The 12,943-nt window shown below is 39.5% G+C and overlaps 1 protein-coding gene across 3 annotated transcripts in view; it reads right to left on the bottom strand.

The window, feature by feature from the left end:
- Window positions 1-12,943, bottom strand: part of lsamp (limbic system associated membrane protein) — a 488,114-nt gene that overhangs the window by 63,871 nt on the left and 411,300 nt on the right. For all 3 annotated transcript variants that reach the window (XM_072392920.1, XM_072392921.1, XM_072392919.1), the window contains 2 exons: window positions 5,096-5,240; window positions 3,197-3,284 (listed from right to left, as the gene is read on the bottom strand). In XM_072392920.1, coding sequence (XP_072249021.1) covers window positions 3,197-3,284; window positions 5,096-5,240 — 233 coding nt within the window. The remainder of the gene's footprint in view (window positions 1-3,196; window positions 3,285-5,095; window positions 5,241-12,943) is intronic.

Genomic DNA, 12,943 nt, shown 5'->3' with positions numbered 1-12,943 from the left:
ATAAAAAAATTCTGTTGTTTTTCTTTAGTCTGCTGTACAGAAATGCTAACACAGAAATATGCACCAAAACCACCTTATCTTCCAATGGATGCACACACTTGCTTTGTCAAACACACAGAATAAACCCTCTAATAACCTTGGCAAACATCAAAGTAAAACGTTGGAATCATAACCCTAACCTGAACTTGCCCTGAACTTGCCCATCAGCAAAAGAGTTCCATCTGTTTTCTTAAAAATTTAATTGGACTGGGGTGAAAAGTCTGCCATTACATCGAGATTCTTCGAATGTGCGGTGACCCTGATGCCTGGTACCACTTGTATAAGCCCTGCAAGTCCACCACTTTTTCATCCTCCACAAATTCACTTTGTCTGATCATTTGTTTTCCAATTACATCCCTGTCCCTGCTAGCAGGAAATTGTCAGCTTTGGTTATGTGAACCTGCTTTTGGGTCTGTAACCAGGGGCAGTGTTTGATGCTTGGACCATTTTCATACCCATTAAAAGATGAAGGGAGGGTGAATTATTATCCTGCAGAGTTGATTGGGTTTTGTGGGGGTTGGTTCAGGTTTTTGCATGCTTAGCTATACTGGTCCCACACACAAAGACACACTCTTATCTTCTCTAAACGACTAAAGACTTAAAGAAGGAGTGGATAAAACTAGACCAAAGCTGAAGTTAAATAAGTGGTGGAGTGTTCAGTTTATCAGTTCAGACTGAGATTTACAAGTCAATAAAAAGTCACAGCATTTGCTCACAGTAACACACTGACAGTGACTGCCAGAAGCCTACTCTACCAGCAATACAACATAATGGAGATGAAAGATGCTGAACTTAAAGGAAAAGATTACACCCATGTATAGCAGGGGTATACAGCACATGAGCATTACAATGGCAGCTAAATTGAATGGGGTTTTCAGAGGCACAGCAAAGGACATATTGGCTGAGAATGACAGGAACAGAATCAATGTTTGGCCATAACTGTTGCATTAGCTATGATAAATGAGGCTGCAGCCAGAAACTCTGGAAGTTGATGCAGGACATTCCAATAATCAAGCACTAAATTACAGGATGAAATGGATTCTGGGAAAGACAGACAGTTTGCTGCCATGGATGCCAGGAGAGCAGCATCAATTGACATATAGACCTTTGAAAATGCTATTTATGGATGGTATCTTAAGTTCACAGCAGAAGACATTCTTTTGTAGTCTGTTGTGTGTGGTGGAGTTTTCTCCACTGTTAATCTGTAGTGTTCATCAGACAATAGACACAAAAAACTACTTTGGTTGATAGAAATATCATCATTAATGGAGCTGCAACATTCAGTTTGTCACTCTGCAAACTCTATTTGACACCACTGTATGTCTTAAGGTAGATTTTCTTCAACTGGGACTGCACAGTCGCCTCACAGCAAGAGGGTTTCTGGCTCTAACCCCTTCTAATCTTCTAACAACACGATAATAAAGTTAAAATTGGTTACAAAGTTAGTGTGGTGCTGACTGTCAGGAGATTTCACAGCCCTGTAACAGTAATGTGCAAACTAACAAAAACAGGTGTGAAGGGAAGGTGTGGAAGCCTGAAAATGGAACCCTTTTTTCTTCCATCTTCGGAGCAAAAGTTGTGATAGAATTGTTTTCTTTTTAATCTCAGGAGCTAAATATAGTCTAAACACCCAGAAGAATATTTATGGACAACATTTCCACACTCAATCAATCAATCAATACCCTAAAGGCATTGGATCAAACCCTGAATCCCATTTTTCACTCCTTCTGATCATCATGCTTTCTGTCATCTTTCCTGCTGTCTCCGTTCAGGAGAAACAACTTCCTCTCCTTTGAAATGGAGGACGAGCAGTTTAAGGCCTCTTAAGTGCACTCGAGATTAATTTGAAAAGGCACATACAAGTTCTGTTTCTGTGGCCAGGCAAACGTGTCGCATAGTTTTTGTATTTTCACAATAGTCCGCAGAAGGACACATCTCCACATTCAATAACGGAGAAGAGACACAGATGTCTGCAGCTTTTATGCTCTAACACAATGAGTCTTGACACTCGTGAAATATCATTTAAAAGGGTGTAAAGCGACAGTAACAGTAAATTGTGGCTGTTGAGTGGCAGTTACATGCTGACATTACGACATCTCGCCAGTCCGACATGGGCCTCCAATCGTCGGAAAGGCAGCACTTAATTTTTTATCAAACGTCCCGTCATTCCGACACTTTTTTCCTCCTATGGTCAGAATGGCAGTATGTTGTTTTGTTTTTTTTAACATACCGCCTTTCCGACAGTTCCTTTTAATAGCCTATTTTTTTACCCAAAACATTTTCCACATGTGATATGCCGGCGCAAATACGCCCTAAAGTTTGGCAACAAAATGCAGTAAAAACGTTTATTTATGTTATTCACGTGATTTATGAGTACTTGCTCCAATGTTGGGAAGCGCGGATGGGCTTTGCGCATTTGGCACAAACACACAGCCGTTGCGCAAGGCAACAGCCTGTTGATGTCTTAACGACCTAACTGGTCACACCTGAGAGTAAATGTCATGTAGAGATTGTTTTTACATGTAAGGGGAGCTGAACATATAGCTTTCATCCACAAACCAACGTGGGAGAGCCCAACGACGCATGTGCCAGACGCACAGAGGCATGCGTAAAACACCAATTTTGACCACTTCATGCTGTTTAGTTGCTTTTTTTAGTTAACTTTCGGTTTTTTTTGGATTTTTGTGCGTATTATGGAGCCGTTTTGGTCCATGTTTGTAAGCCTTTTTTTCCCAGATTAAATTTTCCGAAGTTGAAACAAGTGGCATTGGAGTGTGCGATTGAAAACCAATGTCTGCTTCTCCTCCTCCAGTTGCCGAGACTTTGTGTTTTTAATTACGCTTGTCTGTAAACGTGTTAAAACATGTAAAATGCATGAACAGAAAGAAGGGACTCACCTGTTAAGTAACGCACATTTCCTCATACGGAAAGCCTTGTCGGACGTTTGCATGTCGGAACAGCGGGATGTAGGAGTAGTGGGATTGTCGGAAGGGGGGGGGGGTGTCGGACTGGCGGGATGTCGGAAATGGGTGTTGCCACCCGTTGAGTGGCGTGAGAAATATTTTTAGTGTGTGATGATCTTTTTTAATTTTTTCCTGCCAGCTGGTACACAGAAGCACTGCTATGTTTACCCTTGGAACAGATGTCTGCTGCTTACCTTGTACAATGAGGTAAACCTGTGAGGTCTTGGGCTGCTGCTTCGTCTGTATGGAGCAGGTGTATGAGCCTTCATCATACACATCCACCTGAACAGAATAAAGACAAAGTGTGAGTAAAATATTACTCAAACTATAACCCGAGATTTAATCACATAGACATCATTATTTATTTCATCTTCGAATTGAGTTATGTGGATAATCTTCTTACATTTAATCTACCAAAGAGGAGTCAGTCTGGATGAATTTGTGATGAGGAAAAGAATTGCAGTGGTAAATATAATTAATTTATAAATGACAACAATTATTCATTTATAAATGGCATTTCAATCAAGAGATTTGATCAAGTCTGAGGGATTTTGGCTGCCTGCATAAGAAACACCTACGTGATCATTTAATTAACTCAAACTTTCATCAGCTTCTTCAGAAATTAAAGAATTAAAGAATAAGTTGAAACACTTAACTTTAAGAATAGCTGATAGAATTCAACAATGACTAAATTCTTAAATTAACCTGATTCTGAACACTTTAGAGGCAGCATCGCCCCAAAAGGAGACATTTCCTACTGTGCCTTTGTTTGGTAAAAGCAGCCAGGACCTCCAAACCACTCGAGTCATTCTGGGTAAAAAAAAAAAAACAGTCGAAGCGGTTCTGCCAATTTTATGTTTGCTAGCACCGCTATTTCTGTGGTGGGATGCTTGGTTCTATATCTCTGTTCCAGACCAAAGTAAGAATCCGACACGTTAATTTTCCCATGAGATTGATGAACATGGATCGCATGAAGGAAAATGAATGACACTAGCTCTTGTGAGATTGTGCGATGATCCAATAAGACGAAGTGTATGAGGCTAATTAGAGGAAAAATGTGGAAAAATACATGTAAATGCAGAAAAAAAGAACAGACAGGACAGAAATGAAGATGAATGATTAATATGGCAGCTGTTTGGTCCAGGTAACTGCAACTGTGGTCATCTGGTTGAACGCTGAGATGCCAAAGTGCATAAGTGTTCACAGCTCAACCTTTTTTTTTGCATGATTGTGTGAATTGTAAGGATGTTTTCCAAGCTTACACACCCCTAATGTATGAACTACCCTGAAGAATCACGTATGAATGTTTAACTTTAGAGAACAAATGTGTCATGTTAGAAATAAAAAGTAATAGAAAAACTTTCATTCACTAATTTTCACTCAAACTTGCCTTAATAGCAGCAGATGTGTTGTTTTTATAGCCTTTTTTAAAAAATATTCTTCACACTACTTTTGTGTAGAGAAACCTTGGAGGACCTGTTTTTATGGAAGCACACACAGAGCCAGAAGAAGAAACCCTAGCTAAGCAAACACATTTCATGGTCACCTTAGTGCTACTCTTTATCGCTGAGTGGAGGTTCAGCTTTTTGATGTTTATTCACATTCATAAAAGATTGCTTTTGTTGACTAGACCTGTATGTTGTTTTGGTAACATTTGGTAACCGCTAAGAGAAAAATCAGTTTAAAACGAGCACACACAGTTCCTTTGCACTGTCTGCACAAATGACCCGGGTTTATTCTCACTCTGTTTCCAGACTTCTGTTCTGTGATGTGCTAAGCTATGCATCCTGGATCCGACAGACAAATACATTTCCTATTATGTCAAAGTCATTTTTGAGAATCAATCTATGGTAGCCCGCATTTTTTGAGATTCATCTTTCCTTCCTGCCTCGTCCTACATTCGTGCTTCGGAAAGCAATCAGAAAGTGATAAATCAAGTAAACTGTTTCTGTTTACTTCATTCAACACCGCTTCTGATTAGCATCCTCGGAACCGAAAACATCTAGTTTCCTTGTGCAGGTGTAACTATCTCCTCACTTCACCAGATGAATGAACAGTCCCCTCCAGCTCTTACCCAGAAAGGACACCGTTACCTTTTGTATGCGTAAGCTGTACTCCAGTTGCCCTTTGGTGACCAGGTCTACTCGGGGGTCCAGGGACCACTTGTCCTCGCCGGCAAAGATGATGTTGGATCGATTGAGCCAGGCCACCTTGGACACTTTGTCATCAACATAGCACCTGCGGCGACAACAAGACAAAGAGAGGTGAGGAGAAAGAAACATAGCAGCTTGGCTCCTCATTAAGCAAAGCAAATGGAAAAGTCACGATGAGTAATCTCATTGGGAAAATAACTTGTGGAGTTTTAGGACATAAACAAATAACAGCAATTATGGAATCAAATGAAGTTGTCTGTATGGAAATCAGAGGCGCTTTAAGGTTCATACACACACACAACAATGTATTAAACCAAAGCTTTTGGGTAATTTGGAACACAGTGGAGCAATGCTGTATGATACTGCTGCTTTATAGTGATAGTTAACCTAATCAGACTCTGATCTCAGCTCCCCATTTATCATGAGGTCTTAAACCCAAAGGTGAGCTTTAAGGCCTCCTTTTGTTTTCTTTACTCCCACCCGTTTAACGGCGAGCCTATTCCTGTTATGAAAAAGGACACCGATGTCATCTTCTTTACTTCTTGCTGAATGTTGTCAGAGAATAACGCAAGGTAAGCTCAAGCTAAGAGACTCCGCAGAAGGAGGAGAGGAGCTGAGCGTCTTCCTAAATGGATAAATGTAAATGTGAGGGGACGTCAGACTCAATGAGAATGGATATACGCTGTAATGCAAGTCGACAATGTAAGCGCCTCACATTCAAATTTATTCAACTCCCTGAGCCTTGGCTGAGCACACTGCATTGGATTGGGCTACAAGAAAGTAGATCAGTGAGGCAGTGGGGCGAGGTTGTCTTTAGCAGATGACCTCACGTGAAGCACAGAAGTGGAAGAGCAGTCACCCCAGTCTGTTACCCAGCAGGAGTTGGGTGTCAGATTGCTGAAGGTTTGTATTGGCAGCATGAAGTCCTGCTGATGCTTCTCCCTTCTGTGTGAAATAGTGATAACCTGCCTGTAATCGTGTATTCCTCTTGACATCTAGCTGCTGCTTCCCTAACTCTAAAGTGCTTATCTATTTTTGTATAATACAATTTTCAGGAGTCCAATTAAAGGAGACAATTGTTTCCTAAGATGGCAGAGCAATATAAACATCTCTTTCCCAAAAAACATCCATAATCCAAAGTAAACATAGAGAGTCTAAAAACAGAGTCTGACTAGCATATTCAAATCCTTATACCATCAATCGTTTCGTGACTCACAGATTTTTTCTCAAGTTCTTTTTCGCTCTGAGTTGTAGCGTCTCCATGAATGATGCCTGATGCATATGATTCATACAAACTATTGGAACTTTATATGTTCCTGAGGACCTCTGTGCTGTCCAAGATACAAAAACCAATTGTGTAAAAAGGTCCACAAAAACGATAAGATTTCCCTGAGCAGAACTGTGCTGTTGTACCCGTAGCCTCGCACAGAGCATACGGTCTGCTGCATGGGTGGGAAAGAAGAGATGAGTCTGACTTCATTTTGCTCATTTCATTCACTTAAATTGAAGGCACCATGTGGGTTTGCTGATATTTGCCTTACATGCAGCACTTTCCTTTAAACAGGGATTTCAGTTTTATAAAATTACTGTGGATTGACTGTTTAACAACCAAAACTTTTCAGAGTTAATTTTCTGCACGGCGTGATAATACTCTGCCTCCTGAGAACAAAGTGCTGCATACGTGTGGAGTAAATATATAGAAAGAAGCACTCTGTGAGCGTGTGTGATGAGAGAATACGAAACTCACTGTAAAGCGCTTTGAAGAGCCTACAGTGGAAGTAGATAAAGTTAAAAGGCGGCGTATAAGTGCAGACCATTTACTATTTACATAAGTGCAACCCGTGGACACACAGTGACAGATTAAACAGCTTTTTAGGTGTTTGCAGTGGAGCGGCAAAACTGCCCAGCGTGACTGAACGGATGCATCTTGGTTGTTTTGAATGATCCCCGATTACCCTGGACTCCTCCCGCTAAGTAACCAGGAAGTGGAAAAAGAAAAAAAAAACCAAGAAAGTGGAAGATGAAAAGGGCACTTGAAAAGAGACATGAAGCGAAGCATTAATTAAATTCTAGGCTCCAGATAAATCAGAGAAAAGGCATGTAATTAAAATCCTTTTATTCGAGTAGATGGATGTGGATTTTCCTTTTTTTTTGTAACACCCGATTTGACATTGATGCAGTAGACAAACGTTAACGCTAAACCAAGTGGTTTAGGTGCTTGAATTGAACCTGCTGTGAGTCAGGCATGTTTTCACTGAGAGGTTTGAAGTGAATAAATGAGGCTGCGTAGTTTGGATCGTTTCTTTGCAGTAAGGGGTGGCTGCAGTGGCTAGTGGCTGTAATTCTGTAGAAGAAGTAGTTGTTCTAACTGGAGGCAAACCTCAAGGAGTAAGGAAACAACAGCTATGGTGGTCTGCCACGAGAGAAAAATGAAGATCTCTTTCTGAAGAAATTAATTTTATCTCTGAGTCACAATTAATTTTTTTGCCAGCTCAGACTGGAAGCAGCTGGTGAGTCATGTCATTTTAATTTTTGTCAGGACAGACACAATTCAGATAGTTATTTCCATTCCTCTAATGTGCATCAAGTTCTCCTCTAAGCAAGCGAAAAACATCTCAAGCCAGTTTATATATATAGTGTATATACACATACATACATATATATATATATACATATATATATATATATATATATGTATGTATGTATGTATGTATCCTTATGCCACTCATATATACACAGATGGTTTACCAAAGTGCTTTGGAAATCCAAACAGCTATTTTAAAATTTAAAAATAAATTACATGAAGAATTAAAAGTGAAAGATGCTTTTTCGATTCTGTAAAGGGACATTATATTGTTGCAATATGAGATAAATATACAGTAAGCATTTATGATTTTGAAATAAACTTAGTTTATTTAAGGAAGCTCGAGAAAAGGTATAAAGCTTTGGGTTAAACTAAATCTGTGTTCTGCAGTTTCGCCCCACAAGCTTACAAAAATCTGATGGGGAAACCCACTGCTTTGTGCTGAAGCAAGAGCAAATGCACATTTTCCATTTTCTTTGAAAGTCACCTAACTGCCGCTTTTTGACTACTAGACGTGTAATTCAAAGACAGCGCCATTGTTACTCAGACAGTTGTAAACACAGATATTCATCTTGCAATTAATATGCAAATACTGAATACTTTAAATGACTAAAGAGGTTTAGAGATTAGATTAGATATGTGTGCAAAGCCAGTGAATGAAAGTGGCAGTGATATAATTCACCACAGAATAAAACTGCAAATAAACTTTGAAAATTACTGCCGTGAAGTAAAGAAGAAAAATATTATGGAAAAAGAAGACACTTAGCTGTGCTGCTAATCAAAAAATAGGTTTTGAAACCTTACCCCCATCATCATAATCATTGTTTCTTCAGTTTTGAATGTGGTTGCACAAGGGCTGTATTACTGTGTGTGCAGTGTCACCTGCATGATGAAGAATAAAATAAGAACTGAGCTGTTTTTGTGTTTTGGCTGAACGTTCCTCCTGGTGAGCCATCAAACTTTTACCTTGAACAAAATGAGTCCGCACAAGATGTTTCTACAATGTGGGTCAGTGAGGCATTACAAACATAGATTTACTACATTTCTGCCTGGACTCTAACAAGAGTCTACATAGCTGTGGTTCCGGTCTCGGTGCAGACTTTACGTGCCGCAGCAACAAGAATGTGTTCCGACTGATAATTTATCTTTTCCAAGTGATCGTGAAAGCATCACCATGTGAGGGATGAAAGAATAGTGCCCATGACGATATGGCTACAAAAACAAAACAAAACAAAACAAAAAGAGAATGTATTCTCAGATACTATTTTCTCAAACCAAGCAGAAATGGACTGCATTTCATTTTGTTAATGCCTTATAAGGTGTTGTGATTACACGTAACCGAGCCAAACAGCAAGTTGCCGCGGATGGTGTGGGAAAGACTTTGAAAGACTTTGTGGCTTTTTCACAGAAAGACTTGTGAATGACATTTGCGCAGATGTGAAAATGTAATGCGAGCTGTATTTCCCTTCCACGGCTTGTGGGGGCTGCACGACAGGACATGCACATTGTATGCCCAAAAGAAACAGGCATTAAGAAAATTTACAATGAAAAGAAACCATCAGCTATGCATGACAAAATCTCCTGTTGGAGCACCATAGCACATAAAAACCTACTTAGAGGCAGTGCATCACACAGATGAAAACTGTCGTCAAGTGCACAGCTGCCCGCATCATGGCAAAAAAGAAAAGTACAACTTACATTATATGCACTCCCCCGACTTTCTGATAAGCAGAGTCGTCTATTAAATCCTTTAGTTTCAGCTGGCGGTCTCTCTTTGCTTCCTCATTGCTCTTTTCTGAAACCCACTTTTGTTTTTGTATGCTCACTTATCAGTTTCTGTCTTGCTGTAGGAGTGTTGCTGCACAATCAAAAGCATGTCTACAGATAAAGTGACCCCGTTAAATCATCCTTTAATCTTCATTGAAACTTACTTTATAATTGCAACATATGCACCACTTCACGGATTAGAGATTAGCTTGTTGATGTGAAAATTAAACTAAGTCCATTGGCTGTCTCCTGATATGGGCCCCTGGCCCCGGTATACACAATCAAAACAGTTGTATTAGTTTGCTCTATTAGCTGTCTAAAAAGTAGAGACTGTCTTCTGTAGAATACCACATAGACTGCTACTGTACAGTACAGGACATCAGTGCTAGTTAGATGAACAACCCACCGTACCTCGGGGATCAGTGCCCATCCAACCCATCCAAATAATTAAATGCAGGTGTTCCAATCACCTCCACGGCCACATGTGTATAAATTCATGCACCAAGGCATGCAGACTGTTTCTACAAACATCTGTGAAAGAATGGGTCGCTCTCAGGAGCTCAGTGAATTCCAGCGTGGTACCGTGATAGGATGCCACCTGTGCAACAAGTCCAGTCGTGACATTTCCTCGCTACTAAATATCCCACAGTCAATTGTCGGTGGTATTATAACAAAGTGGAAGCGATTGGAAACGACAGCAACTCAGCCACGAAGCGGTAGGCCACGTAAAATGACAACGCGGGGTCATAGAGGCACATAGTGCGCAGAGGTCGACAACTTTCTGCTGCGTCAATCGCTACAGACCTTCAAACTTCATGTGGCCTTCAGATTAGCTCAAGAACAATGTATAGACTCTGGACAAAAAGGCCTTATATCCAGAGAGATCCAATAGTATACAAGTTTACGTATCTGCTACACATCCAAAATGTTTCCGGGGACATACAGGAAGATCTAATTTGTAACAGATCCTAGTATAGGATACCCTCGGTGCACACATCTGTGATAGATCCTAGTTTTGGATATCTTCTGTATACATACATCATACATCGATATTTTTTTTCTGCTTTTTTTCATGAATCCTTTAAACAACTTGCTCATAAATACCTAACATTCAATATTTTTTTTAGGATTTTAACCCTTTAAATGACAGTTTGATTATTATTTAATTATTAAAGTTTAATTATTTTAATTAAAATATATTATTTTCTAAAAACACACAAAACATTAAATATGTTCTACAAAATAAATATTACACAGATGGGGCTTTAGTGGTAACTAGAGTCTTGGAAATGTCAAAGATTAGCAACAAAATTGATTCAATATCATTAGTATATTTTTATCTAATAATTTGGTGATTTTGTTCCACTGACTTCCATAAAAGCCACATATTTTAATCTCACTGTAATTACAGTTTTAAACTATTCATTATTAAATGTCAGCATTTCATTTGGAAGAAAAGTAGTGATATTTGACATTTTTACTTGATTCCACCATATTCAGCCGTTTCCCCATTGTAGGCAGATGCAGGAGATCCTGGTAGTAGAAAATTATTTCCGATTATCAAAATGTTAATTTAGATGTTGATTAGGAACTTATTTCACACATAGACACACACAAAGAAAAAAAATCTTGGTTTCCCCTGGAGGTCCCACAGCTCCATTATATAACTCATAACATAACTCTCCATAACAAGGTCACCAGAAGAAGCATCTGATGCTACATAGAAAATACTAATCAGATCAGTTTTGTTGCTAATCTTTGGCATATCCAAGACTCTAATCACCACTAAAGCCCAACCCCATAATATTTATCTGATAGAAAATATTAAATTTTTTGTATAATTTTTAATAAATAACAAGTCATTGAAATAATTAAATTGAGATCTTTTTTTTATTAACAGAAGCTCTTACAGGATGTTTATGGTGCAGAGTAAGCATCTACAGTTTAATTTAAATAGAGGGATTATCAGTCTAACCCTTGAGGTTAATTCAATGGCACATTTCTAAAGTTCTTCTATCATTGGGCAACTAATGGCTTCTAACCATAGCATGTGTAGAAGATCGCCATCGGCCACTTTACATCCCTGACATCTGGAAGAATAAACTGTGAATTTAAACTGAACAAGTTTTACTGCCACTTTGAAAAACAAGATGCTGGACCAAACACCCCCCCCCCCCCCCCCCCCCCCCCCCCCCAGTCCCAACAAACCAGCCACTCACCCTCCCCTAGCACTACAGGAGAATGGCCTCTTTGAAGCTGCTCACCTCTCATGATCGCCCCACCCCACCCCCGCCACACCAACACCTCTCTTTGTCCCGGAGACAGATGTGGGGAGCAGTTGGGGATTATGCCCTGTAAATACTGTCTGTTTTGTTTTTTCTATATTATTTTTTTCTCTTTTATTGTTTTTGCTAAGACAAATTCCTTGTATGTGCAAACTTACTTGGCAATAATGACCCATTCTGATTCTGAAATTGCTTATTTGTCAGAGATGCTGAATAAAAATAAGAAAATAACTTGAAGTAGCCAGTCAACTTCCAAGTCATGAGCTTTGTTTATTAGAATATTGAACATATGGCTTGTTACACATTTTTCAGAGACACAACCAATCGTATTCCTAAATCATGAAAAAAAGGGGTGAAAAAAATAAAAGGTAATTCAGTAATGTTTCTAGGGAGCCACTGATCACACTGAAAACCCGAGTAGTCAACCTCGTTATCAATGGTTATTGGAAAACCTTTTAAACACTTAGAACATCCCATTTTTGCCATGTGGCCAAGAAACCATCTGGTCTTGCAGATGCTGGGATATCACTTGACAAACACAGCAGAGTAGCAACTCTGTATTGTTGCTTTCCTAAAGCAGAAGAGTCTACACCTAAACCCCCTTCCACAGGTCATAAAGCTCACTGACGAGAGGTTCCAAGTAGGGCATTAATATGCCCTTTAGGCTCAGGTGGATCAGGAATGGTTCCTGGAATGATAATATTCTCCTGCTTAAATCTCTCCTCACGAGGCAGATTCATTACAACTAGGTAACCTTCTGCTAAAGATGTAAACAGTTATTACTGTTTACACTGCAATGCAGTGTACAGTAAACATATTACTGTACACTTTATTGCAGTTCATTTAATTGGTTCGAGGGGCCATTTCATTGGCTGCTTCCGCTAGCCAATCATATCAAATCCACAGGTCGATCAGCTTGCTAGCTGCTGTCCCGACTGTCCTGAGTCCCGAGACTACAGGTATCACATGGGACGATATGTGGAAGTCAGTGGATACTCGTTTCTTAAGGGCCTTAAATTGTTTCAGTTGTTGAAGATGGTTGACTAACTCAAGTGACTGAAGTAACTCAACTTACTTAACTCCAGTTACTTGAGTTTAGCTTCGCAGACAAACTGAGTGACATACCATTTTCCGGTAAACTGCAGTTACTTT

The sequence above is a fragment of the Leuresthes tenuis genome, unplaced genomic scaffold (genome assembly GCF_036924035.1).
Source record: "Leuresthes tenuis unplaced genomic scaffold, fLeuTen1.0.hap1 SCAF_9, whole genome shotgun sequence".
Classification (NCBI taxonomy): Eukaryota; Metazoa; Chordata; class Actinopteri; order Atheriniformes; family Atherinopsidae; genus Leuresthes; species Leuresthes tenuis.
The sequence above is the reverse complement of the archived record's forward strand: the minus strand, read 5'-3'. Positions and strand labels throughout refer to the sequence as shown.